The sequence below is a fragment of the Nilaparvata lugens genome, chromosome 3 (assembly GCF_014356525.2).
Source record: "Nilaparvata lugens isolate BPH chromosome 3, ASM1435652v1, whole genome shotgun sequence".
Lineage (NCBI taxonomy): Eukaryota > Metazoa > Arthropoda > Insecta > Hemiptera > Delphacidae > Nilaparvata > Nilaparvata lugens.
Genome location: NC_052506.1, coordinates 25,555,701 through 25,571,323, shown reverse-complemented (window position 1 = coordinate 25,571,323; position 15,623 = coordinate 25,555,701). Strand labels below are relative to the sequence as shown.

The window sequence follows — 15,623 nt, the reverse complement described above, 5'->3', positions numbered from 1 at the left end:
ACATGTGCATAAAGTGTGATAAATCAATGAAAACCTTGATAAGAAAATACTATTGTACCGTATCGTATTTATCTATCTATTTAGGTTGCACACAACTCTATAAAAAGCACAGAATATTGAATATGTGCTCAATTTATTAATACGAGTTTTTACAAATAAAAGTCAGAGGCGATTTTAAAACACTAATCCTATTTATTAATTACAACACTTACAAAACGTTGAAGAAATATCACAAGGTAAAGTCGATCAAATAAATGGAATATATCCCCTACACAAAGATAAGAGTTTTCTGTCACTACGTATTATCATCTCATTTAATACTAAACTAGAATAACTCATATAACTCATTCGCATTGCTTATATAAACTCGAGAATTCATGTATAGTCTCACACTTCCAGAACTTTCTGAACAATTCCATCAATTTCTGAGTCATACCTACAATGCTGTGGTGAGATTTTACTTCAAACTGTCAGCATTGTTTGAATGGGAGGCAGTCATGTAATGTATAAGGAACTCTGATAGTTCGAATGCCAACATTGTTTGAATGGAAAGTTGACAGTTTCGAGTAAATTTCATCATAGATTTCCCATCTGGAAATAAGAATTACTTCTATCTAGAATTACAGTGTATATGACTCAACCGATTCAAGCTATCTGTAGGCAAACAAAAAATGTTTACATAAGTTGGGTCATGTTTCATCAAGATCATTGTCTGAAACAGTATCTTAAGCTGGAAAATTTCAACTTTAATTAGATTTTACTTGAATTTTTACTTTCCTTGCCCTATTACCATGGGTAAGGAAAGTATTGCTTTCCGTAAAAATTAAGGTACCCCAATTTCTAAATTTCTATACGTTTCAAGTTCCCCTGAGTCCAAAAAAAGTGGTTTTTGGTTATTGATCTGTATATATATATATATATATATATATATATATATATATATATATATATATATATATATATATATATATATATATATATGTATGTATGTATGTATGTATGTATGTATGTATTGTGGATTCGCAAGAGCCTCTGGACGCTTAACACCTGTAATTCGGATAAAAAATCAGCCGGCAGAGCTGCCTACACCCGTCCAGAATATCCTACAATTCCACAAGAAATATATTTCCGCCGTACTCTGATATAAACTGCCTGAGAATCAGGTGTGATAGCCTACCAATATCTCCAGGCAATTCAAACCCGAGCACAGCGAATGTAATTTATTTCTTATGAATAACAAGTAAATTCAATATTGATATTCCAATACCTGAAATAAATTCCTACAGAGGAAAACCAATATGGTAATTATAGACCGAACTGAGCAGGATCTAATTAGAGAAATTACTGAAACTGGTTAACAATTATGCAAATTTATTGATGAATTATAATCGTTAAGAATCAAATAATAATAATTAATTAAATAATTGACAAATTGGAATAATAGAGTTTTCAAAATTTGGTAATAAATGTTCTTGATATGAGATAATAATATGAATGTTCTTGGTAATATAGTGCAATTAGGATTTTAATAGGGGTTACACGGTATTATAGGAGGATATAGTCCTGCACTCTTTCACAATAATTAATTGATAGAAAATTGTAGCTTTCTCAAATCACTGATTGGATAGAATAAGTATTTTTCGCTCACCAACTCGATCGTGGGGCCCCAATTCACTTAATAATTTTATTTCACTTGAAGATCTGGCGTGGAATGGCGTCACCCAGGATTTAGTTTCAAAATTCTTCCTCAGGAATAAGCTTATACAAATTGAACTTGCCTTCCAATTTAATTTAAGAGCACAAGACTACAGAGGAGCTACACATTTAACACACTGGATATATTACATTTAACAAGAAGAGAAACCATTTAAACATTAATTTTAATATGACAAATTAAACGGGTCCTGATAATTCGATTCTCAGAAGGCAAGTGTCTCTTCTTCCCAAAAAGAGGAAATCACCTGGTCTTCTTCTGAGAAGAAGAACCACGTGATTTGGGCAAGAACCAATCCTGTGCCTAATAAGGAAAAGTCCACCAATGGGAATTTTTCCACACGGTTTTAATATTTAAATTAGACACAGAGGTTCGAAAAACACAGAAAATGACAAAAAATTACGTTAAACGGGAAGACTATAAAATTAAAGCAGATAAACAGAAAATAAACAGGGGTTGCAGAAATGAACAAGCTTGAGTTAGTTTTAAAATGAAAACAGACAATATAGAGATATCACAGTAGCACAGTAGCCGGCAGTATCAACAGCTGACAGATAAGGCGTGTCATCAATTTTGGCGCAATTCACTCTAACCTAATTATTGAAAATAAGGTAGTAAACATTGGTAGGCAGTTGACGAATGACTCTGACAATAAATTGGTAAATTATACGAAATAATACTGTAAGAATTTAATAAAACTATAATTAAATGAGTTTTACATAATTTGATGTGAGTACATTTGATTTATGCCTCAATTATACATTAATTTTAGAAAATATGCTGGCATAGGCTTTGTATCCTGACATAAAGCCCCCAAATTAGAAAGGTTTTAGGCCATTAAAGGCTTTCTAATTTCAATCAAGAAGGGTACAATGACATATGCTAACTTAAAACTACGACTTAGGGTCTATCACAAAAAATTCACAGCCAAACAACAATCTGCACAAAAAAGCATGATGTTACAACAAATATGCATGGCTTTGTGCCGCAGCAGTGGTGCCAGAAACCACAAACTAAGGTCCCGGGATTTTTGCCCAGTCAGACTTACAAAGGAAGTACAGAGGTGGGATAATACCACATGCACAGAATCCAAAAATCCCTACGGTGAGAGGATGGGTGCACAAGCCCCCCATCACTCCTCACAGAATAAAGAGCAGAGGTGCATGAGTGAAATAGACCTGCATAGAGTGCATAGAAGATGCCAAAATAACAATATCAAAGGGCCATGCCAACAATTAACAATTTTTATCAAAAATTTACAATTTAACATTAATAACAATTTTAATCCAATATTGCAGGTCTGTTAAAATATAACTATACCAAGTTTCATCAAGTATGCCAGCTTACAAAGATTGATAATATCTCTCTGTGATTCAATACATTTAACTAGTCTCCACTTGTTCAATCAAAATTTCTACCCTGTTTATTTTTAAAGCTTGATTCCAAAATTCCCTTCATTTCTCAACATTTCTATACAAAAATACAATAAGTAACATAATATTCAAATTTTCCTATAAATTAGTTGCTGAATGCATGTTTTAGATTTCTGATGCATCATATTTTTTTTTCAAAATACTAATCACATTTATGTGATTACAATAATTTCATTAAGTTAATAACAATAATAACATATAAATTAAGAATTCTAATCTATAGTGAGCTTTCATGCTACAAATATAATATTCAAGATAATTTTATCACCAAATGATAATTAAAGTTAATAGTACATGTATAATGCAACAGCACAAATGATAACAACAATAATATTTCAAACAAACAATACTAATAATAATGAAGACCATTTAATGGTTGATTTTCAATCACAAAAATATCCTACACCTAAAATTATTAATAAATATCACAGCAGACTATTTTTCTATTTTACCTCTTCAATTTTTTTTTTTTTTTTTTTTTTTTTTTTTTTTTTTTTTTTAGAGTAAGTTAGTTAATAAGCTAATTTTTCCAAATTATTTTATATATATATTTTTTTTTTTTTTTTGTCTGGATAATTCAAAATAACTTTACTTTATATTTTAGAATTAATTTCAAATTTAGTTGTAATTGCGGGTAGGCTTAACTTGCCAGTGAGCAAATCTTTATATTACAATAATAAACAATATAATACAAAAAATAAACAACTTGCTTTGAGTTGTGGGTGCTGTGATGATAATGTGAAGATCCAACAATGCAATGTGGAGCAGCTGGTGCGATGTGGTCAATGTTTGTAGGGCTTGACATTGTCCATGGTTATCCTTATGGACCTGTGGAGCTTCATCATCTAACAAATCATCTATGACATCCTCTCGGAAAATGGTGTAACTTTCGAGAATAATGGGTGAAGATATTGGATTTAAATTGGAGTTGTCTTTATTTTTGAATTCATTTGTAAAGACCAATTCAGTAGGTCTCGCCTTCCTGTTATTAACACTTGGATGGGGAACTCTATCAGCTTCGGGAGGCAGAACCCGCAAACCATCACTACTAGTAGCCTCGTGGGGCAGAACTCGCAAACTGTCGCTACTAGCTGACGCAATACGAGCAGGCAGATTTTTCCCTTCTTCATGACTGGATTTACCGCTGTTACGTGGTTGGGAGCAGTGTGAATTTTTTCCACCAGACTGCAGCACCTCACGGTCGGTTACTCCTACGATCGGAATAACTTTTTTTCTGACTGTCTCGTTTTTATGATGATTGATGCCAGAGACAGTCGAAACTGGTTGTCAATTATTGTTATTACGATGCTGAGAATTATTTCCCTTCTGATTATTAGAATGGAACTGCTTTTTGTTGGACTGGGATTGTTGGTTGGGCGACGAACTGGTTGTTGATACAGATGGCTGCGGTTGAGTGACATCATCGCTTCTGTTTATGTTTTGTTCTGGAGTTGTAGTTGAGTCGACTGATTTATTTGGAATAAATGAACTTCCCTCATTATAATTTCTCCAATGATTATCTCCAAATCCACGGCTATTATTTTGAGGTCGACTCGGTTGACTGCCTCGATTATAATTACGATGAGGAGTTTCAACTTCATTCACGACAACACCTAACCTCGCATCCTTCTGATGGTTTGTTTTGAAATTCCGTGAACCAAATTTATCGTCTACACTCTGTACTCGACTCAAACAAGCCTCAAACTTGTCATAGGATTCAAAACTTTGCGAGCTTAATGCCGTCTGAATGGAATAAGGTAACTTCCCAATTAATATTTCGATCAAATTTCCATTCTCGATTGGATTATCCATCAGATTGTTCAAATAGCGAATGTGTGCTGAAAAGGCACTCATGGACAGCCCCGTATTCTGCTTGTCATATCTGCATGTAATGATGTGAGACAATAAATTTCTCTGTCTTGCAGGAGACCAAAAAGTAGCTAAGAAGTTGTCAATAAAATCCTTTAACGAGTTGAATTCAGTAATGCGACTTCTGAAGTGTATCAGTGGTTCATTCTGTAGACATAGTAAAAGATGCATTCTCCACGTAATCCATGGTATAGTAGTAACGGAATCAATAGCCTGCAAATGCTGAATGAATGCCCGTGGTTGAATGGTGCACTCAGTATCATCAAATATTGGTAAAGATGACAAGATTTGTCCAGTATTATGATTATTACCACCAGAAACGTTAGCCAAACTATTCTTTATTTGTAGACACTCGGCTTTAGTTTGATCTAGCTGAGTTTTCAATCCCTTAATTACTTCGGGATTTAAAGTTTCAGCTGAATTCTGTGTGACATCTGCTCTTAGCTGGTTTATTTGGGCCGTGTGATTTGTTTGCTGAGCCTCCAATTCACCTAACCTCACATCATTCTGAGCTAGCTTAGCATTGGCCTGGGTAATCTTGATCTCCAATTCACCATTTGCTTCAGTATTTTCCCGGTGTTGGTTTAGAATTCTTTCACCAAATTCACTTCTCACCGTTTGTATTTGTTCATTTGTATAATTCTTAGCTTCAATTTGTTTTTCATCCATTTTTCGATGTAAATCCTCAACGTTACTTTTGAGTTGCAAAAAGTTTGCGGTCATTTCTTCCACTTTCTTGTCCAATCTATTACTGGTTTCTTCTATTTTCTTGTCCAAACTATTACTTGTTTCTTCTATTTTCTTGTCCAATCTATTGCCGGTTTCTTCTAATTTCTTTTCTATTCCAGCAGCAGTGGTCTTGAAAACTTCAAGTATGGTTTCGATCGTCCCAGGTGGTAGATATGGCAGCCCCTGCGGCTGTTTGGTCTCCAACTCAGCAGCAACGACATCATTGGAAGACGTTTGACGATCTACCTCGCGCCGATCGACGTTGGCGATTGGTGATGATTGCACCGAATTAAGTATTGGCTGACTTTCCTCTAGCCGAGTCGATGACAAACGCTCTCGAATGCCGCGCTCAAAGTCAACTGAAGTCGCGCTGGTTGCCGGTTTTGGAGGAGCTTCGGGTGAGACAGGATCTGCCGGTGTAAACAATGTGGTAGACCCATCCAGTTCCGTGGCGGGGTTTGCCATGATTCTCCCAAAAAGTGAAGTGTAGACGAAATCCAATAAGTGAAAAATAGTGAGTGAATGATAGTGGTGCGCGCAAATTGGAATAACAGAATCAGGTCAGTGCAAATTATCTTGTAGTTCTGAAGAATTAATACCGCTGACTAATTCCCACAACTTCAAAGCAAGACAAAATCGCGACAATAATGCGTTTTAGAATACAATAATACTCTACAATATAATATACCGTAATGATCAACATAAAATTCAACACAATCAAAATAATATCCAGTGTATGAACAATCACAAATTAATAAATAAATCGACTACCTCAAGCTTGTTCATTTCAGGGATTAATACATCAGAGTAACACCGTGTAGCCCCCATTAGTGCAACAAAAAATACCTGCTCAATTCGATCAATAATTATTAAGAAATAAAATTGAACAACAATATTGAACAGAGTATTGATGGCTAGGCGACCCACGACTCCACTGAAAAGAAATATTTATATTTCTGCTCCCTCTCAAGCATAGATAAGTCGATCTCTGAAATAAATTTATGATTATTAAGATGAAATAAGCTCCCTCTCCTTCACCGTCTTGAGTTCGAGCGCCAATCTTGTGGATTCGCAAGAGCCTCTGGACGCTTAACACCTGTAATTCGGATAAAAAATCAGCCGGCAGAGCTGCCTACACCCGTCCAGAATATCCTACAATTCCACAAGAAATATATTTCCGCCGTACTCTGATATAAACTGCCTGAGAATCAGGTGTGATAGCCTACCAATATCTCCAGGCAATTCAAACCCGAGCACAGCGAATGTAATTTATTTCTTATGAATAACAAGTAAATTCAATATTGATATTCCAATACCTGAAATAAATTCCTACAGAGGAAAACCAATATGGTAATTATAGACCGAACTGAGCAGGATCTAATTAGAGAAATTACTGAAACTGGTTAACAATTATGCAAATTTATTGATGAATTATAATCGTTAAGAATCAAATAATAATAATTAATTAAATAATTGACAAATTGGAATAATAGAGTTTTCAAAATTTGGTAATAAATGTTCTTGATATGAGATAATAATATGAATGTTCTTGGTAATATAGTGCAATTAGGATTTTAATAGGGGTTACACGGTATTATAGGAGGATATAGTCCTGCACTCTTTCACAATAATTAATTGATAGAAAATTGTAGCTTTCTCAAATCACTGATTGGATAGAATAAGTATTTTTCGCTCACCAACTCGATCGTGGGGCCCCAATTCACTTAATAATTTTATTTCACTTGAAGATCTGGCGTGGAATGGCGTCACCCAGGATTTAGTTTCAAAATTCTTCCTCAGGAATAAGCTTATACAAATTGAACTTGCCTTCCAATTTAATTTAAGAGCACAAGACTACAGAGGAGCTACACATTTAACACACTGGATATATTACATTTAACAAGAAGAGAAACCATTTAAACATTAATTTAATATGACAAATTAAACGGGTCCTGATAATTCGATTCTCAGAAGGCAAGTGTCTCTTCTTCCCAAAAAGAGGAAATCACCTGGTCTTCTTCTGAGAAGAAGAACCACGTGATTTGGGCAAGAATCAATCCTGTGCCTAATAAGGAAAAGTCCACCAATGGGAATTTTTCCACACGGTTTTAATATTTAAATTAGACACAGAGGTTCGAAAAACACAGAAAATGACAAAAAATTACGTTAAACGGGAAGACTATAAAATTAAAGCAGATAAACAGAAAATAAACAGGGGTTGCAGAAATGAACAAGCTTGAGTTAGTTTTAAAATGAAAACAGACAATATAGAGATATCACAGTAGCACAGTAGCCGGCAGTATCAACAGCTGACAGATAAGGCGTGTCATCAATTTTGGCGCAATTCACTCTAACCTAATTATTGAAAATAAGGTAGTAAACATTGGTAGGCAGTTGACGAATGACTCTGACAATAAATTGGTAAATTATACGAAATAATACTGTAAGAATTTAATAAAACTATAATTAAATGAGTTTTACATAATTTGACGTGAGTACATTTGATTTATGCCTCAATTATACATTAATTTTAGAAAATATGCTGGCATAGGCTTTGTATCCTGACAGTATGTATGTATGTATGTATGTATGTATGTATGTATGTATGTATGTAGGTAGGTAGGTAGGTAGGTAGGACATGGTCCAATTATCCATACTGATGTGTAGAGCAAGAGTGATTTTTTTGGTTATAAAATCATTGGGAATTTTGTTTACCATGTAATTGCTAAAGTATGTTAATTGATGCCTGCATGTTGTAAGTTTTATGAGATTGATACTGTATTTATTGTTTGGACGAGTGTTATAGGGCGTTTCGCGCAAAACATATTGAGACTAATTGAAAATAAGCTCGAAATTAGAGAAAGTAGGATTATTCAATTGCAAACTGTTGGCAACTGTTGATTCTATTCAATCATTCACTATGAAGAGATAGCAGACTTTGTGTGTCTGCAGTGCTATTGTCCTGTCACCAGCTGGCCCAGATCTTAGAAAAGTAGACTTGAGATGCGCGGGAACACTAGCGTCAGTTGATCAATTTTCATAACGGCAAGGAAAGTTGTGTGAGTGCACCACACCAGATTTTTTCCATTGTATATACAGTTTTACATAGGTTTAATGGAAATTTGCTTAGTCTAAGCTTTTATAAGAGTATCATCTTTTTTCCTATTCATATCGTTATTTACTCGTTTCTATCGTTATTTAAAATGAGCTCATTACAATGTTGTTGTGAGGATGAAGTTCTGAAAATTGAAGTAAAAATATATTCTAGCGCCGAATACAAGTTAGGTACTGTATTTATTATTCTCTATTATTGACAGAACATTTAAAGTATGATATAGCACAATGTATCATAATAATACTATGCAGGATTATTAAGCAGGATCCTTCCTTATCATATTGAAATGATATCTACTGACTTGAATTAATTTTTATAATATTATTGATGATTATTAAGCAGGATTCTTATAAAAAAGCATTATAACTCACAAGGTCCATATCCACTTACCTTAAATTAATTTTTTTAACTGCATAAACAGATCCATCCAGCTTATGTCTGGCCTTATAGACACGTCCAAAGCCTCCTTTAGCAATAAATTCAATCTCCAAAAATTCATTAGAGTATCGCGAATTTTCTAGTAATGATTCGGAAGATAGGCTGAGACTCAAACTGAAAACGAAATTATCTGATTAAACACAAAATATCACTTACTTTGAATAATTCCTACAGGTTTCATTTTTCTACAGTGGAACATGCTCGACAAGTTTGAAACCTCAAAGTAGAAATAATTCACTGCATTGACGAGCATTCGATCATTTCACATAGATCTAAACACGGACCTCACTAAACCTGAAAATGAACAAAACTGAAAAACAAAATTGATTTGATAGTGGATTAAAATTCAAATTCTTTATTTGCCATAATACAATACAATTTTTTCAAAACAAAAACACAATTAAAAACTTAATTTAAACATTAACATGAAATAAATAATAATTCTTCTCAAAATTAGTGGCGTTGCCAGCAAAACCAGAGGTTTGTGTGCTGCAACGAGTATCAATATTAGAAATCTTAACTTACAAAATTAATAAACCATTTAATCGATATATCAATATTGAAAAAAATAAATAAAATGAAAATAAATAATAAAGAAAAGGAGTGCTTTATTACAGAGATGGCTATAGGAAAAAAACACCTGAATTAAAACTAAAAATCTATATGGAGGTGACAAAAGATAAGGAGATCAATTATGAAAGAGGTGAGATACATTAACAGATCTTATCCATTCAACTATATTTCTTATGGATGACTTAGTTATATGTTTTACTAGAAAGTGTTGAGGTACCAAGTTAATAAGTTTATTGCTGATGTAAGTGAATTGTCTTCGGCAAACAGTTAAGTCAGTTCTATTTATAATATAGTTCGGTTGCGCTCGGAAGTTGTATGAGATCATGTATGGTTTAAATATATTTTTACATTTATTCAGGTACAGTATTAAATTTTTTATATATAGCTGCTTTACCGTTAGCACGGGGAACTCAACAAACAGAAGATTTGTTGGGTAGCGTCTGGGACGGCCAAGAGCGGCTTTTATTACATGTCTTTGCAATACGAGAATCTTGTTCATGTGCGTATCCAAGGCACCACCCCACACCCTGATTCCATACTGAATATTGGACTGAGCATATGCCGAGTACACCAATTTCACTATATTCGCATCCCCGAGACCGCTCAATTTATGAAACTTGTATATGACATGTCTCAATCTTCTACACAGACTATCAATGTGAGCATTCCACTTCAGATGACAGTCGAACATAACGCCTAAATATGAGTTAACTATGAGATAACTGAATGAAACTCGATTGTCTTGGACGTTCAGGTGCCCGAGGTGAACGAAAAGATAACCCTTATCGCAATCTATAAATCACTCCAACTAATATAGATATATTTCCTAACAGTTTAAATGATTGCTTACATTCTATTAGAAACCGACCTAACATAATTTTTGCAGGTGACTTAAATATTCATTTAAATAAAATTACATTGGTTTCAAACGAGTATTTCGGAATTTTATCTAAATGGTATGAAACCCTTTATAAATAAACCTACTAGAATACAAAATGGATCAGAATCATGTACCAACCTTCAATCACAATAATGTGATGAGTTCAACAATAAAAACTAATATAACAGATCACTTTTGTATCAGCATCCACATAGGTCTTACTAAAACTGTAAACCAAATCGTTCATTCACAAAAATAGACTATAATAAATTATTATTATCAATAGAAACAGAAAAGTGGGATGACTTATTAAGGTGCATACAGATTTACGCACCGCGAACATGAGCAATTCACATTTAGCCAAGCTTTTTATATCTGTATCTTACCGTTTCTGTAAAAATACAGATATAATCAGCTGATTAAAAGTGAATTGCTCATGTTCGCGGCGCGTATATCTGTCGCGTATATCTGTACGCACCTTTAGAAGCTAATCTCAACGTTAACGAACAAATGAACATTTTTAGATAAAATATCAAATCACATTGAACTTGCTACTGTCAGAGTAAACATTCTTCTTAGAGCAAAGATAGCATAAGACGATATCCCACGGTATAGGTTGTTTATGTTCCAAGTTTCAAGCAGGTTTTTTGTTCACTAAACCCGATTACTGTCGACTACTGTCTATCATTACTGTTTTGGCCGGGTGAGAGTGTAAGAACGGCAAACTATTAGAGACTACCAACGTCACATGGCTTCACGAAAAGAACTACTACGACTATCGGCTTGAATTAAAAGTGAAATTTGGAACATATACTCTCTATACCATGGGATATCTTCTTATGCTATCTTATCTCTATGCTACTACCTACGTATTAAAAATGTAAATGAATAGAAAATAGCATACCTGTTTGGTTTGGGAGCACATATAGCTCCACTAATTCCATCTCGACTCTCCTTCGACGCTCTTCCAAGTTCGACAAAATTAATGAGGGCCCTCCGGTAATGATTCCTTATGAATTGCAGCTCGTCCAGACAATAACTCTCGTCGATCAGTTTCATTTCGTGCAATTTACGACAGATCACTGCAAGCAAATTAAACATTTTATTGTTTTGAAATAAATCAATGATTGGTAGAAACAGTCAGTGATAATCGTTTATCTATTCACAATAATTTGAATCATATCATAGAGAGAAGATATCACAAGAAGATATCCCATGGTGTAGGGCGTTCATGTTCCAATTTTCAATTTTAACTCAAGCCGATAGTGTCACCTGGTCATATGGGACATATATATGAATCATATTCATCTCATATTGATCAGGATTTTAGAGTTTTTACTTTCCTTGCCCTATTACCATAGATAGGAAAGTATTGCTTTCCAAAAAAATTAAGGTACCCCAATTTACAAATTTCTATACGTTTCAAGGTCCCCTGAGTCCAAAAACGTGGTTTTTGGGTATTGGTCTGTGTGTGTGTGTGTGTGTGTGTGTGTGTGTGTGTGTGTGTGTGTGTGTGTGTGTGTGTGTGTGTGTGTGTATGGGTGTATGTGCGTCTGTGTACACGATATCTCATCTCCCAATTAATTGAATGACTCGAAATTTGGAACGTAAGGTCCTTACAATATAATGATCTGACACGAACAATTTCGATCAAATGCGATTCAAGATGGCGGATAAAATGACGAAAATGTTGGCAAAAACAGGGTTTTTCGCGATTTTCTCGAAAACGGCTCCAACGATTTTGATTAAAGTTATACCTAAAATAGTCATTGATAAGCTCTATCAACTGCCACAAGTCACATATCTGTAAAAATTTCAGGAGCTCCGCCCCCATCTATGCAAAGTTTGATTTTAGAATCTCAATTATCAGGCTCCAGATACAATTTAAACCAAAAATTTGGTGTGGAAAAGATTGAGAATGAGAATATCTACAATTAATGTTCAGTAACATTTTCACCTACAATTAAAAATAAGCTCGAAATTTGAGAAAATGTGATTATCCAATTGCAAACTGTTGGCAACTGTTGATTCTATTAAATGATTCACTATTAATTAAGAGATAGCAGACCTCATGTGTCCCAACGTTATTGCCCTGTCACCAGCTGGCTCAAATCTTTGAATAGTAGACTTGAGATGCGCGGGAACACTAGCTTCAGGTGATCAATTTTCATAACGGCAAGGAAAGATGTGTGAGTGCGCCACACCAGATTTTTAAATTACAAGCCATCTCAAGTACATATTTCTATCTGTCGCACAAGCGGCACGTTTGTTATTAGAAACAGAGAGAAGCTAACCTTAATATTGACAACAAATAAAATAAACAATCTTTCTGTCGATGACAAAGATTGTTCAAAGACAAAATACTGTTCATTGAACTTTTAATTTGAAAACTCTAAAATCCTGATCAATATGAGATAAATATATGATTCATATATATGTCCCATATGACCAGGTTACAATAGTGCCAGTAGTTCTTTTTCGTGAAGTTATGTGACGCTGGTATAGTCTCTCATACTGTGCCATTCTTCCACTCTCACCCCAGCAAAACAGTAATGATAGACAGTAGTCGGCTTGAGTTGACAAAAATTTTTAAAAATAGGAACATAATCTACCTATACCATGGGATATCTTCTTATGCTATATTTTTTCTATGATCATATACAAATAGGAGCTTCACTTGACATACGCTCATTTTTTCAAATTGGAGACTGCAATCGATGAAATTTCACATACTAACGTTTATCTTAGGAATGTTTTGATGTAGCCTACGAGTGGACTGCGTTAGAGCAAGTCTACATTATTATTTATTTGAGGCTGTTCAGAATTACAGTTACTGTAGACTATGAAGAGTACCTATCCTTGTATATATATCTACATCTTTATAATATTATAGTAACTGATGTTGTCAAAACTGGTATCTAGTGTAGACCGGGCGTAGCTCAAATATTCAACATTCCAGCTACAGTTCACTTTCAATTGATTAGTATTACCATGTTTCATGTTAACTTAATTTCTGTAGGCTATCTATCTGCATAAAAAATTATTACAACTTTTGATAATTCCAACTTATGGTGTGGATAACGTTTGATATAAGGCGGTTGATAATATTAATAGTGTAGGCCTATGAACGAACAGTTTCAGAAAGATTATGAACAACATGAAAATAGCCTGATTATAGTTATAAAACATCCCCTAGTAATTTAGACTCATTACGGTGGATTATTTCTGATAATAAAATGACTTGAAAAATTCGTAAACATTATAGCCTACTTCACTTTTGAAAGATTATGGCTATAAATAGGTAACTGGCAAAATAAATAGAGTACGGTATCCTACTTGTTACCAATTTTATTAATTTGAGATTTATTATGTTGATGTACTTTTCATTTTTATTTATAAATATAAGGTGCTTTGATAATTAACTCAGTACAAATAGATGAACAAAACTGTCATCTAGATAGCCTACTAATTGTATCTTTTTTAAGCAATTTGTACTATTGATGAATACAATCAGTAATTATCAATAATTAATTAAACAATTTTCCATTAACAAACTGTAGACATGCAATTACAAAAACAATATACGGTACTTGCCTTTTACAAACGATCATAGTAGGGTACTCCTAAGCGATAGAAACCCTCCAAAAATATTATTCCACCTCAAAACCACACATAAAAGTGACACAAATTGAGATCCAATCTACTTCAATTTCTTATTCAGTAGCCTATTGATTAGTAGACTTCTCCATAGCGGCAAGTAGATAAATGATTCTTCATTAGAGTAGTGATTAAGACTTATTTCTAAGTAAATACTAATTGTATCATACTAATTATCATATTATAGTATCATACTAAATCTATGAAATATTTATTAAACACTCTGTCACCATGTAAATTTTATGATTAACTCTAATTTAAATGATAAATAAGATACATTAAAACCTTGAACTGCTGTCAGATTTAACCATAATTCTGATAAATATCAACATTGTATACAAGGTTCATTTTTTAACAATTACTCTCCGAAAAGCCGTTTGCATAGTATTAGTTTAAGCTAAATTTAATTTTAAACTGGATTAAATCAATACCTACTATTACTTAATAGAAGTAATAGTAGGTATTGATTAAATCCATATCAAGTCTCGTTCGTTATAATGTGATTCATTTTGAGTTTAAGCCACCAGCTGATTAAATTCAATTTAAGCTTTGACTGTGCAAACGGCCCTAAATCATTTAAATTTCAGACAGTAGTTGATATCCTATTCCTATTCACAGTGTAATTATTATAGTGCATGTATCTAGTAGGCCTAGTGACATATTCAGAAAAACCAAGTAGCAATAAATCCGTCTATCCAGTAATTCGTCAGTATTGGTCCAATGGTAACGGGTAACAGAACTCCAGTGTAGGGCCTTTAGTGAGGTCCACGTTATAATGGCAGTATTTAATTAACATTTGTGTTGCTATCCTTGTCTATCTATCATTCGACAAAGCAGATTGCGCTATACCTTTCAAGATTCGCGACGTTGCCAGATCGTGTTTCAACAATGTAGAAATATAATCAATTAACAAAATATTTTATATCAATCATGACAATTTATTATTTGATAATTATTCAAAAATATATTTCCTTGAAGAATGAAATATATTTGATTATTTTAATAAAAAATGAATAGGCCTACTATAGTTAATATTACATCAGATATACCGGTATCAGCTCCCCTTTACAGGAAGGCAGTGGCAAGGCTGACAATCGGCAAAACTTTTCTCGTATCTTTCTCCACTAACATAATAACGTGGACCTCACTTTACCTACTGTAGTAGTTCCAAATCTTATGAAGAATCTACAGAGTGATAGAAAATTCGGGCAACCC

At 33.7% G+C, this 15,623-nt stretch overlaps 1 protein-coding gene across 1 annotated transcript in view; it reads right to left on the bottom strand.

Annotated features, from left to right (window-relative positions):
• The window catches only part of LOC111043786 (protein Wnt-16), a 59,877-nt gene that overhangs the window by 16,622 nt on the left and 27,632 nt on the right, over nucleotides 1–15,623 (bottom strand). Inside the window, exons 4-5 of the mRNA XM_022328832.2 lie at nucleotides 11,656–11,833; nucleotides 9,251–9,412 (exon numbers count right to left, since the gene is read on the bottom strand). Of these exons, the coding sequence (XP_022184524.2) occupies nucleotides 9,251–9,412; nucleotides 11,656–11,833 (340 nt within the window). The remainder of the gene's footprint in view (nucleotides 1–9,250; nucleotides 9,413–11,655; nucleotides 11,834–15,623) is intronic.